The sequence below is a fragment of the Neodiprion virginianus genome, chromosome 3, assembly GCF_021901495.1.
Source record: "Neodiprion virginianus isolate iyNeoVirg1 chromosome 3, iyNeoVirg1.1, whole genome shotgun sequence".
NCBI lineage: Eukaryota > Metazoa > Arthropoda > Insecta > Hymenoptera > Diprionidae > Neodiprion > Neodiprion virginianus.
In genome coordinates this window covers 8,620,739-8,634,964 of record NC_060879.1, presented here as the reverse complement: position 1 = coordinate 8,634,964, position 14,226 = coordinate 8,620,739, and the positions used below count along the sequence as shown (strand labels likewise).

Sequence of the window (14,226 nt, the reverse complement as noted above, 5' to 3'; positions counted from 1 at the left end):
ACGTCATTCATCAAAACGACGTCGATGATGAGAATTCAGATAGCGATTAGTGTGTATCTTTAAAAATTATGTTATTTTGTTTTATAAGAAAAAAATCTGTACGAATTAAAGAAATTAATTTATCAAATATAACTTTTAACAAAGTTGTACCATTTTTCACGAATTATTCCCGCCATTTTCGGTCCACCATTTAAATTTTGCATTTTTACATTCGTTTTCGGAATCGGCGACCCCAAAAACATTACTAGTATGAATTTCAGCGAATTGGTATCATTTTTCGCGAACAACATCCAGCATTTAACCCTTTGAGTGCCGGGAGCCGATATATCGGCTCCTGCTACACTCGCGAGAAGTGCCAGAGCCGATATATCGGCCCGCGCCTCGTAGCGCTTTACTATTCGCATTGCGGAAGAACTCTATCTCAAAATAAATTTGTAATACGTTATAAATGATCTAATTTCACTATGAGAGAATTAAGAAAAATAGTTTTTCGTTTTAACTCTTTGTGGACGAAGACCTTTTTCTATCGCTTGGAGGTACCGAAGTCTAACATAAATACCGATGGTCGCCACTCAGGTGATATTCGATCTGCGGCGTAAATCGCTGTGGATTTGGACCCTCATCGGTACTTGTCGACAGTGTTTTGTATAACAAAATAGCATCGCATTCCCGCAGCGAAACGTAGGATCAGTTAGTTTCTCCACGATCGTTGATGTGAACAGTATATTTCGTCCCATTTACAGTTTGAAAGCGTGTTTTGTGTTATTACCGTTGTTTTTCGCTTGTGTCAAACATTGTTGCTTTTGAGGAAAATTTTACCATCAACCGTTTTATAAAAAAACCCGTCATGGATGACGCGGAAATAGTCCGAATGGTTGACCAGTTGAATCTAGCACATAGTGACGAGGAAGAAATCGTGGCACCAAGAAGTCGGCATCCACGTAAGATCTACAGTGATAGTGAAGCGAGCGATGATAGCGAATCAGAATTAGAGGGAAACGATACCGAGGAAGAGCTGAGAGATTTCCGTGAAGTTACCGTGGCCAACGACAGCGAATATAATCCTCGCCCACAATTTATGGAGATTGCTGGGCCTAAACATATGCCAGCAAGAAATTCCATGCCGAGAGCGTATTTTGATCTTTTTTTTACGGAAGAATTTTTGAGCTTATTGAGAAATGAGACGAATCGATATGCCAGGCAGTTCCTCAATAGAATCAATGTTCCCTCAGGATCCAGAACAACAGAGTGGAAGGCAACCACAGTTTCAGAAGTAAGGGCTTTTATTGCTGTGCTCTTGGAAATGGGTATAACACGTAGACCGACACTTTTCAGTTATTGGTCAACAAACCACAGACAAATCCCATGGTTTGGCCAAATGTTCAGTCGCAACAGATTTCAATTAGTTTGTAGGTTTTTCCACGTAGTAGACAATGAAAAATTACCAGCACGTGATAATCCAGAATATGACCCTACAGCGAAATTTCAACCAGTCGTTATCCATGCAAACAATAAGTTCAAATTTCATTATTCGCCTAACCAACATCTGAGTATTGACGAATCATTAGTCGGCTCGAAGTGTAGAACGTCGTTGATTCAATATCTGCCAAATAAAAAGCATCACAGGTGGGGTATCAAGTTTTGGATGTTGACTGATGCAGTTACCCATTACTGCTTATCGTTCTTCTGCTATAGAGGAGCTAGGGATCAAACCGATAAAGAAGAAATAAAGAAGAATGGTCTTGGCCACGTCGTGATTCATAAATTATTGAATATGGGCAGTTATTTTATGAAAGGCTATCACGTGGTAGCAGACAACTTTTTTACAAGCATTCCCTTAGCAAGAGCACTGTTTGAAAAAGGGACATATCTGACTGGCACAATCCGCAGCAACAGGAAATATATTCCATCATTTATGAAGACTAAATTGCAAGAGGGCGCATCTAAGTACGCCCGAAATAATGAAGTCTTACTATTAGCGTACCGGGAAAAAAAGTCGCAGAAGAAAAATGTTTTACTGATGTCCACATTTGAGAAGGCTCAGAACAAAACGACTACAATCAGGAAAAGGAATGCACAAATACAGGTCGAAAAACCAGCAATCGTAGCTGAATATAACAAACACATGGGAGGCGTAGACACGTCAGACATGATGCTATATTCATACTTAGATGAAAGAAGAGCCATCAAATATTGGAAAAAAGTAGTTTTCTCCATTTTCTCCCGAATGGTGTTGAATGCCTACATATTATATCGGCACAATACAGACGGCAAAACCAAAACAAGACTGGAATTCATTACTGATGTTATCCAGTCGATAACCACTGAATGGTTGGCACTAAAGAGGATAGCACACGACACACCATTAGCGGAAACTTCAACAAATGTGCCCCGCATAGGTGTACGGAAACTGCCTGAAAAACTGGAAAGGGTTTGCGTGGTGTGCAGCAGAAAGGATGGTGGCCCAAAGAGAAAATCACGCACAGTTTGCAATAAGTGCAACAAAGGATTGCATGGAGTGTGCATTAGTAGCCACGAATGCTAAATAAATTATTTGTGTGAGTTGCAATAACAAAATTTTACACATTTGCAATATATATATAAATATTTATGACAACATAATTTTGTTTCAGCAATGTTATATTACCGATAACAATTACATATTTCGAAAGAGATAATCCGCCTGGCGCCTACCGTGTACCTTCAAGTTATGTTTTATTTTTGTTATGTAATATTGTTTATCTTGTTACAAAATATATTGGAAATACAAAGTATATGCTTCATTATAATTGACCCATATAAAATTGTGGTGAAAAGATGGCTGTTTGTATGTGCAAACACGTTTTGTACGAGAGAACTCAACTTTTACTTCATTTATAAACATATATACCTTTGTTTTTTCTATAATTCTCAAATGAGTACAAAAAAACTAGTGTCATTGTTTCGTTCTGTATTTCATCTATAATACGCAGCTTTTTGAATCATGTAAATATCGTTTCTCGTTTGGTTTTTATAAGCATTTTCCCGAACCCTTGTAAAACCGTGAAATTCGGCCGGTTTTTCTCGCATAGGCACCTCCATTTCGCCCGGCACTAAAAGGGTTAACGTCCGCCATTTTGAATTTTGCATTTTTGTTTTTTTTTTCGGAATCAGCGACCCAGAAAACATTCGTACTATGAATTTCTAAAAATTCGTACCATTTTTTGTAAAAGATATCCGCCATTTTGAATTTAGCATTTTTGCATTCATTTCCGAAACCAGCAAGCCAAAAAACTATAGGTATAGTAATACTAGCAATTTTCACAGAGAAATATTTGAGTTATTAGTTTTGACCAGGAATTCGGGCTTTTGACCACTGTGCGGTGGTGTATTTCGGAAGTGCTGCGCTTGGGCGCGGTGTGTACGGATTTTCGAACTTCACATCAGAGGAGTTTAAAATATTCATTTCAGTTTAAATTTAAGTAACGACTGGTATCCGCGTCGTACGTGGCCAAAGGGGATCTACACGGCTTCTGCCGTTTAGCTTCTCGGTACAGTCACTTGTACTATCGTGTACTGTTATGCAATACGAAACCCACGGGGTCTTCTGGTATTTATCAATTACCGTCATGGCGCAGCCTTTGCACCTATGATTCAGAGTGACTGGTTGTGCTTACACTGAAGTAACTGTACGTCAAAATCTCTTTGACGACTAGTGACGACCATCAAAACACGCAAGATCGATACTCATTTCTCTACGATATTCAAAAGACCATAATTGCCCGCAGACCGGTGCGCGGAATGACCTTCTGTCATGACTAGATTAGGAACTGGTCGCTGAAGCGAAAACCAAACCTAAATAAACAACGCTTGGATTTTATCAAAATGTCTACAAGTGTCAAAACTTATAGCGTCGATGAGATCAGAAAGCTTGTACCAGGGTATAGAGGGAAACCGGAGAATTTTAACCCCGACTTTAAAGGGAAAAAGAAAACTCCAAAGTTGTCTCAAAAACCCGCGACACATAACAACACAGAAGAGATTCGTAGCAAATTTCCAAACTACAAAGGAAAATTGGAAAACTTCAGCCTCGAACAGCTTGGCAGAAAGCATCAACTACGACAATCTCAGGCAAAGCGTATGACTGGAAAAGACGTTAAGTCTCGTTCCAAAGTTATCCCGCCGCCGACACACTTGTCGAAAACACGACACTAGGGCGGTCGACAGTCCGATGCAGTGGAATATATACCTGGCCGGCGCCACTGGAGTTGCGAGAGACGCGCGCCCCTAGCGGGCGCGTGCGGTACTTGGACAGTGCCCGCGGTACGGCGCGCGGCGTCAAGATAGCGGCAGCGAATTTCTGACCCCAAGACGTGCGGTGTTCCGGAGTAAATGCCGAGTCGCTTCGACCATTCTCTCGATAGTTCCGATATAATCAAACATAGCTCAGGCCAGAAACGTAAATATGTATAGCTTTGTGTCTCTCTTTCTCTTCTCGGGTTACAGCTCGAGGCTGATGTTTATCTGGAAGGGTCTCTTGCTATATTGTGTTTATATTTAAGGTGTGGACGACTTTTCTTAGGTACCCCCCGTATATCAATTTCAAATCATTAAAAAACAATTGCGTAATTTTGTCAGATTCTTGTCTCAACTCTAACTCGTGCTGTCAACAGGGTGGATTTCCCCTTTAAGCTACACATGTTTCGGACTTGTTCTCAGTATATTTCTTATTATAAAGGTACTGATGTACAAAAAATTTTGTAACTGTAAGGTTATAGTGGTCATTAGCGCAACTATCTAAGAAAAAGTTTATGTCATCATACGATGCAATCGTGACGATTTGCTCACCCTCGAAATCTGACTGTTATTGCATTTAGAGGAAGTGTAAATTCGTCGAGATTGTATGGTATGTGATGTGAATTTTTTCTCGGATGGTAACAGTAATCTTCGAAGTAACCAGTAAAACCTCGCAGTTACAAATTTTTTTGAACACAATTACTGTTACAATATAACACTCGTTTACGAATTAAATATCGGCACCTCCCCTCTCTCGCTGTTGTACCCCTTCTCGGGCGCTGACCTCGGTATTGTTGCCGCGGCACACGCTGCCGGCCGCACATCCATGGGCGCACACTTGTGTGTGTAAACAGAAGCGCATCCTCAGCTTGATAATGCTACGAAACACACATCTACGAATAAAAATCAAAATAAATCACAAAATGAATCGGAAAGTTTAAGATTCCATGTTATAAAATACTCCGAATCATCGTACCGTGATAACGGAGACACGTGAATATCACTGTCAACGAATTGACGCGCTCGTCACATCTTCCATAATCACTCACCCAATCAAGCTGGCTCAAAATCGTCAAAATGATGCTTCCTGTTTATTTTTAGGATACTTGCAAGAAAAATTTTTCACTAGTTTTAAATTAATCTACATATTCGATTTTTTAGTAATGCGGATCCCGAGTAGCAACACATGTTGAAATTATCGAGATCATTGTTGTACAATTTGGTCGGTTTAACCGGTTAAATTAGTGGACCTGGTTAATGAGCTCTCGGTTCAACCCGTTAACCGACTGAGCCGGTTGATTTGATGAACGGATTTGGCTGGTTAATATGGATAAGCGATTTCGCCGGTTAATCTGGTGAGAAATTAAAGCTCGCTCGATCAGTTGGTGCTCGATAAATTTCACCATCCAAATCCAATGAATCAGCTCTGAATAATCATTAACCGACCACTCCGGTAATAACTTATTATCGGAAAATGATTAATTTATTGATATTCTTGCATCAAAACCGGGATATTCTGGCGAAAAATACGAATAAAGGCGAATACTTCAACGTTGACCATAGACATAACTTTATTGGAACGTTTCGTAGTTATTTTTACCCCTTATACATTCAAAATTCTACATTGATTATATTATTATTTCATTGTTATTGGAATTATAATTTACTTCAACGAACCTTCGGAAGCGAATTTGGAATTCGGAATTCGAAATTCGGACCTTAATGCAATCAAGCATGCGTTACACGTACGGTACATCCCTAACAATCAGCGTAGAAAGAAGATTCCTTTAACGGTACGATAATACAATAATGACAACAGACAAGCAAATATTCAACAACTTCAAGCCGCTTGAGCGTATTCAAAATAACTCGTTCCATCTCTGTGCAAGAATTATCCTACCTGTTAGTGACTACGCGAACGACCAGACGTAGACTTATACGGAGGGAGAAGTAACTTGTCGGATTAACGTGTCCATAGTCCATGAATTAATTGATAGTTCACTTGAATTGATGAGAATTACTTGAATCCATGAGTATTACTTGAATTCATGGGAATCACCTGAACCAATAGAGAATCAACTGAATTAATGAAAATTAACGGAATTAACGGAGACTTAGTAGTCGATTTCTGGAACTGATCGGGATTAACAGAGAATTAAATTCAACTAATTTCAATTTGTGCCGGAATGATCTTTTCAGCGTGCAATAATTGTGCCCGTTTATTCACGAGCTCTTTTTTCAAAATTTTCAGAGACGCGAAATATCTCGGGTCTCCCCATGTCTCTATCATAGTAATCATAGTAATCATAGTAACCACAATGATAAGAATATTAATAGTAACTGCATATCGTAGTACGGAATGTATCGCAATAATAGTGATATTATGGGAAACTTAAAATAAACTTGAACTAGCGTGAGGGATAAGGAAAAATTAGGTTGACGAGACCAAAAATATTCCGAAATGAAGAAATTAAGTTGAATTGAATTATTCAATTTAGTTTCATCTAGGTATTGACGTAAATTGGCGTGAGTTATCGAGAATTCTTGAGAAAAAAACTAATTCAACCGAATTGAATGAATTAATTTGAACTAACAGAAGAAACAAAAAGGAATTAATTGAAATTATTCAGATATTCACTAGAATCAAATTGTATTATCGAGAATTGATGGTAAAAGTACTGAATTAATTGAATTGAAAGAATTCACTTGAATAAAGTTGAATTTAGTTGAATTAATCTAAATTAACAGAATTATGTTAAATCAAATGAAAAATCGGATGTGCAGATTGATTCAAAACTAGTGAAAAATTTTTCTTGCAAGTATCCTAAAAATAAACAGGAAGCATCATTTTGACGATTTTGAGCCAGCTTGATTGGGTGATTGATTATGGAAGATGTGACGAGCGCGTCAATTCGTTGACAGTGATATTCACGTGCCTCCGTTATCACGGTACGATGATTCGGAGTATTTTGTAACATGGAATCTTAAATTTTCCGATTCATTTTGTGATTTATTTTGATTTTTATTCGTAGATGTGTGTTTCGTAGCATTATCAAGCTGAGGATGCGCTTCTGTTTACACACACAAGTGTGGGCCCATGGATGTGCGGTCGGCAGCGTGTGCCGCGGCAACAATACCGAGGTCAGCGCCCGAGAAGGGGTACAACAGGGAGAGAGGGGAGGTGCCGATATTTAATTCGTAAACAAATAATAATAATTCATCCAGACGAACAAAACAGCAATTTCCGTGGCGGCAAATCTAGATGAAATGGTGCACTCTGATTGGCCTAACGCTATCGCTTATAATTCAAATACTATGCGTCGGACGAGCTTCCGGAAAAGAAATTCTCGGTTGGATTTTAACGAGGTATCATGCTGGCTAGTCCGTGGGAGGCAATTTAGGGACACTCTGTATACTGCAAGCGTGTCCAAATTACGTGTATTTTAAACATGGAAATCCACGCTGTTCTCGGCACGCCGGACGGGTTGCAGTTGAGATATAAATCCGAAAAAATTAGGCAATTATTTTTTAATTACTTGAAATTGATTTGGTGGGGATGCTTGGAAAAAATCGTCAAAACCTATGGGACGCCCTACACATAATATATTCACATAAAAACGTGTGCGGTCGGGGAACCCCCGTATTTACATCGTTTCTATTTGTCGATTTTCGTGACGTTATGAAAAGCATTATGCCCCTTCTTTCTCTCTCTCTGGTCCCGATTCGACTTCCAGTGAGTTCACGAACTCTCCTGAGTTCTAAATCGTCGATGTTTAATCAAGACCGGTCAGATTTTCTTTTATTCGCTTCTATCTATGGACGACCTGAAGGCTTTCGTCTACAAGAATTTTCTGCTATATTTAATTAGTTTGCGTATGCTTATAAAAATCTCATTATTGTTGAGGACCTCAACTGCATCTTACTGTCAAATAATTACGAAGCACCGGTATCTTACCGACTTGGTTTTCTCTTCGGCTTTTCATGTTGTTGAGTCGCATGCAACGTACTGTTACGTTCCGAGAGGAACGTTTTGAGTCGATTCTGATTCGCTGCGTGATTTAAATTGTTCTCCTGACTTACGTAGTTGGTATATGGTAAATCTCGGGAATCCGCTGATCAGCTCCTCAGATCTTCTCGTTCAACTCACCTACAATTCTGAGAGTTTGTTAGGTAAGGCTCGTGCCAACCATCACTATGCGTGATTGAAATAATTATTTATGACAACACTTGGGTTAATTACACATTTATTAACAATCTCCTTCTAGTTCTCAATGGTAGGTTTACAATTGTGGTACAGATTCGTGTTAATCGCTATCGCAGTGTTACGTCCTCCAGACTTCACATTCCTTTCCCACGCTCTTAGTTACCTTACGCTCTGTAGTCTACCCTTATCGTTCGCGAGTCAGCAGGTTCTCCTGTAACTCGCGGCTAGCTTGCCTGCTACATCCGGCAAAACCAGGCAGATCCATCCCAGCGCTCAAGCAAGACACCTATCCCTCTAAACCAAGACCATACCTTTTTCCCTTGACCGACTCCGTTGCATTGACCACTAATAAACAACCATATACTTTAAATCGTTTACCTTCCTTTAATACCGATCCCTTTCTATTCCATTCACTTCCTGCATTGGGAGTAGTAGCACGCGAGTGCATAGTCGACGTGAACGGACCCTACAATAGCCAAATAACACCTTGGCTGGGCGTGGAGTAAGCTCCGATTACCGCTCATCGGAGCCTACGCAATCTAGCCCGTAACAGCAGTGACAAACTGTTAATAAGTCTCGGAGGTTCTGAATTAATTATAATGTGATTTGATTCTAGGATTTCGGTAGAGTTCTGATCTGTTCTCTATGATGTCTGAAGTTCTTCTCCTCTATTCTGTTTTCTGGAAAGGTTGGATTAGAGGAAAAGTAGGAGGAGTTCAAAAGGAGTCGCGGTTTCTCGGGGGTCTCGGATGATTGGTTAAGGATGATGGAATAATTGGTGGTAAGGTTTCTGGTTCGTGCATGAGATCTCGGTGGTGGATTAGCGCGAGGTGGTTGGTTTAGAGAAGCAAGCGGCGAAGCACTAATTGGTCTTATCATCGTAAAAATGAGGGCGCTATCCTAAATTCTGAGAGTAAGAGTTTCTTTCTCTGTGAGCTATCCGTGATTTCTCTTCCCACGTTTCCGGTGTTTTAGTCTTTTCGGTTATCTTAACTGTTGCAGGTTTTTATTACTTTGGGTTATTACGGTTGAGATCGTAAATCAAAGGTTTTATGTGAAAGCTAATGTTGAAGGAAGGTATAACGGTTAAATGGGAAAAAATATATATGTCACGAGCGCCGCACATTTACCCAAAACTGTAATATATTACCGATCATAACAATTATCATTTTTCATTATTATTATCTTTAGAGACAGGGAAGCATAGTTTTAGTTAGTCCATATAAAATATTTTATTATAATCAGTTCAGTTTTATTATAATCAGACAGCCAGCAACGTCAGCGTCTTCGCGCCCGCCAGATCCCGGGTGTAATCAACACCGAGATGAGGCGAGCGCGAAATCACGCGCTTCGAGGATGACCGTTGCGAGGCGAGCCTTTGTTCGAAATTGCAAAGTCAGCGAAAAACTCGCTCGCCGCCCGACGTTCCAAGGGGTGTCGGACGAGCGAGCGAAGACAGTCCCGTTAGAGACAGGATCAAACCAACGTCAACGGAAACAGGCTCCTTCAGAGCTGTCGAGAATAGAGTTATAAGTCTTGGGTCTCCGACGATTAGAGAGAGCATTCCTTTAAATCTACACGCGGTCGTCCAAGCATCTCGCGTCGCGGCATCAGTCTGTGAAGTTAGAATTAAGCACAATACGCAAAGCCACGAACTTAACCCTTCAGGACATGGGTGTTTTGACTGCCATTATTTACTCTGGCCATGAGAAAAAATCTCATGGCTTCTGCGCATGCGCTCAGTATATTTTAAATACAGCTTTCTTAAGAAAATATCATTTATTTATAATTTTCAATGTTTTTTAAGGTAAAATAATTGCTCAAATTTATTATTATAGTAATATCAATTAAATATTCACAATGCAAAATAACTTAGATCTAAGTACTCATAAAATGTATTTGTCAGGGTTATATATAAAACAAAAATATTGACTTACGTTTATTTAACACCTTTTAATAATATTCATTTAATGAATATCAACAATTAAATTATAAATTTTACATTTTTAAAAGGAGATAACACAGCACAACATTGCACAATTATTCTTTAGGTATATGTATCATGTAAACAAGTATGGCGGACGCATACTACGGAACGACCCGAACTAGGCCGAAAAGAAACGAAAGCTAAAATCTCTCACCCTTTAATACTCTGGCCATGACAAAAAAATCTCATGTTCTCCAAAAAATTATTTTTTTTCCCAATTTTGATTTAAAAAAAAACAGTTTTTAGTGAATGTGTATCTAGAAAACTAAATTGTAGGAAGATACAAAAATTTTCAAGTAGTCTTTCCATTTGAATTTTAAAAGATATTTGAGATCTACGTTGAGCATGAGAGAAAATCTCATAACCCATGTCCTGAAGGGTTAATCAAGCAGTGTAGCACGTAAGTGAGTGAGTGAAGGTGTAAACTTCGGCACCTTCGAGGCCGAAGCAGAAGCCGCGAGAGAGAGTGTGAAAGAGCGAGAACGTGAGTAGCATAAGAACGTAGTGTAAGCTTCCTTGTCTATAACCTTGCTGCTTTTAGTTATTTCATTAAACATTTCTACTTGCTTCTTTCGAAATATTGGTACAAAATAATTGAAATCCTTCAAACCATTTCCCACGGAACGCCCTGTAGAGGACGTTCGCCTCCTAATCCACGTAAAAATTAAATATAAACCTCGTTAAGAACAAAGAGGGTGAAGTCGTCGCGTGCGAGACCGCTCCGCACGTGACATATATACCATGTATGTTATGAATTTGACTGATGAAATAACGGTTAATCTAGCGTATGAGAACTATCGATATAAGAATTTGGACGTTATGATGGTAACTATGTGTGTTGGTATTAATCTACAACTATCGGTAAGAGCACGTAAGGCTCTCTTATGGTAACTGCACGCTGGTCAGGTAGGGCGCAGAGAGGGCGCCGCCGTGGATACCGGCTGGCACGTGACACTTCCCCCGTTAAGATTCGAGCGTCCTCGCTCGAAGTAAGCGAGTGCTGTTATACCGACGTGTAGTTTCCATAATTCGATTACTTCTAAGGGTTAACGTGATAAATCATATAACATACTACATAAAAATTGTGAATCACTTAAATTTACATGAAATTAATAATGAATTATGATCATTTGAATAATAGTGAAGTATAGTGAACAGAATATTGATTAACTAAATATAAGTGAATATACTTAGAGTGGATATAGTAGTGCTTGATATCTGATATTTTGATTATTCTGAGAGTATATACGATTAAGGTAAGTAATATTGATATAAATGCCAATTATTATTCTATGATCAAGGCATGAATTATATAATGTTTGAAATATGTAGTGTTGAATCCGCTCTGTAAATTAGCGGCATTCTTTTTTCACGTTCAACATTCTTAATCTTTATTTTACATTCTTTAATCCTAAATCTCTGCGTGGACATTTTAGTCACGTTTTAAAGTTCATAAAATACTCAACTGCTGGAAGTTCCCATTCCTCATTGACGAATTTCTTCAACTGATTTGCAAAAAAAAAAGATAATCCTTACGCCTGCCTGCCACATCTGGCAGCCAGTCTTGCAATCTCGACAATTTCTCTAATTTTTACTAGTAAACACCTTTGCCTACCTACCAATCCTCTAATCCTTACTCTTCGTTCCTTGTTTTTTATGACGTGTATCATAAAACGCCCGCACGTGCATCTCACATTGGGAATGTACGTTTCTGTTTCTCGCTCACTTGCTCACTCCCTCTCATTCCTTCGTACCTACCCACTACAATCTTTTTTTCGGTGCAAAATTTTCCTATGAGTGACCATCGCTCCCACTCCCAAGCAAAATTCATCCCGTCACTCAGGGGACACTCCTACCACTTCCAGTGGTTTTTTGGCCATCGGAACTCAGTTAATTTTTAAGAACTACTTTTAAGATCAGATTCGTTTCGACCAACGCGAAGAGAAGACCAGCTTATTCTGAGTTCCACAACTTCTTTTCACTACCCCGCGTGAATCTCATACAACCGGAGATCAACAGTGTATTCAATTTACTTCAAGCCTTTTAATAAATATATTTGTTGATTTGAACCCTTCGAACATTGAATCATCTTTGCGTCAAACCTAATTGTCTCAAGGACGCCAGTGCATCGAAAATCATTCCCGATTGGTTTGACGAGGATTTACAACCCTCGTTGGTAAAAAATCTCTTACCGCCATCGATGCCGAGCGCAAACAAAGAGTATATACGATTAAGGTAAGTAATATTGATATAAATGCCAATTATTACTCTATGATTAAGGCATGAATTATATAATGTTTGAAATATGTAGTGAATATACTTAAGATTATTCATAAAAAAAAAATTTAATTTTATAAGCTATTATATGAATTATTACAGTTCTATGTAATATTTTGGTATTATTATTATATATGTTATATTCTATGAATTATTCTATGAGTTCGGATCTTTGTAATCTGAGATTGTTCGTTTCTATAAGATTGATTGATTTATTTTGTATATAATTAAATTTTCTGAAGATTTGTATACTTCCGATTCTGGTATAAATTTCTGTGTTTTCCGTCTTTTCGTGGGTGGAGTCACACTTTGAAGAGTAGGAAAAGGTTAAACTTTTGTTATTGGTCGGTTTCCGTCTTGGGGGTTGGTCGGGTCTAGTCTATGAGCTTATATAAGGGTCTGTTTTGAGGAATCTATTGTAAATTTGAATTTGAGTTCTGACAAGAGAATTTTTTTTTTTTTTTTTTTTTAAATTGAGATGTTGAAAGTGTCAGTCGTAGTCGGTGGTCTGAAGGTGAGTTTTGGGTGTTTTAATTTGTGTTATTGTCGAGTTTTTTCGATCTTGATTATTCGCTTGTTTTGGACCAATCTTAGATTTCGTGATTTGAACGTGAATTTGTGTTTGTGTTCTAGGTTTAGTCTACGAATAATATTTTGGTGTACTGTGTGGTTTTAAGTTTGGTATATCTTGATTGTTTTAGTTCATCAGCGTCGAGGGAATGAAGATGCGGCGGCTGCGGAGGGCCGCGTTGCGGGCTGACCTCGCATACCTAGAGAGATTGGCCGAAGTGCCGGGGAACGGGGACGATGAATACATCGATTATTATGGAATCAGGTGGATGTTGGAGGGCCGGTGGGGGCAACCTAGTCCCCACGATGACTGGTTTCATCCAGCATGGCGTTCGGCCAGGGGGCTGTGGTCGGCGTACGATTGCGATTTATAAAAAAAATTTTGAGAGGAAAAAGGAGTTTTTTTTTTGAATAAACAGTCCTTTAATTTGAACGTACTTGGTTCGTGTTCATGTTGGAACTTACTTTCCTTCCTGGTAGTCTATAAGTTAGTTCGTAGGTTATTTTCAGGTCTTAGTTTTGAGAGAAAGCGAATTATTATGTGTAAGGTTGTTCGTCAGTTCTGTCCTGATATGTTGATTTTGATTCTAATGTTCCTGATCGACTCCTGTTTTCATGGTCTTGTTGTAAGTACGAGGTAACGGTTTTATTATTTGTTTTAAATATAGTGACGTCCGTCTGAGCCACTTGGTGTCGGTAGAGTTTGTTTCGAGGTTTTGTTCAGCTCTGATTTTGATAACTGTTTAGAGAGTGCATCAATGTTATTTTGATTTTCTAAGATATTTGTATTGCTCGTAATCTCGATTGTTTGCATTTCTACGTCTGAATTTTGTTCTCGTGTTCGCTTAACTTCTCCCGATCTTTTGCCCAAGTGTAGTAACAGATTTGTGACAGAATCCCAAATTGCACCGAT

General features: G+C 38.8%; 1 protein-coding gene across 1 annotated transcript; it reads left to right on the top strand.

Annotated features, from left to right (window-relative positions):
- Positions 1-847: 847 nt before the first annotated feature.
- LOC124301244 (piggyBac transposable element-derived protein 4-like) lies at positions 848-2,545 on the top strand. Its single transcript, XM_046756058.1, has one exon. The coding sequence runs from the start codon at positions 848-850 to the stop codon at positions 2,543-2,545; it is 1,698 nt and encodes a 565-aa protein (XP_046612014.1).
- The last annotated feature ends 11,681 nt before the right edge of the window (positions 2,546-14,226 follow it).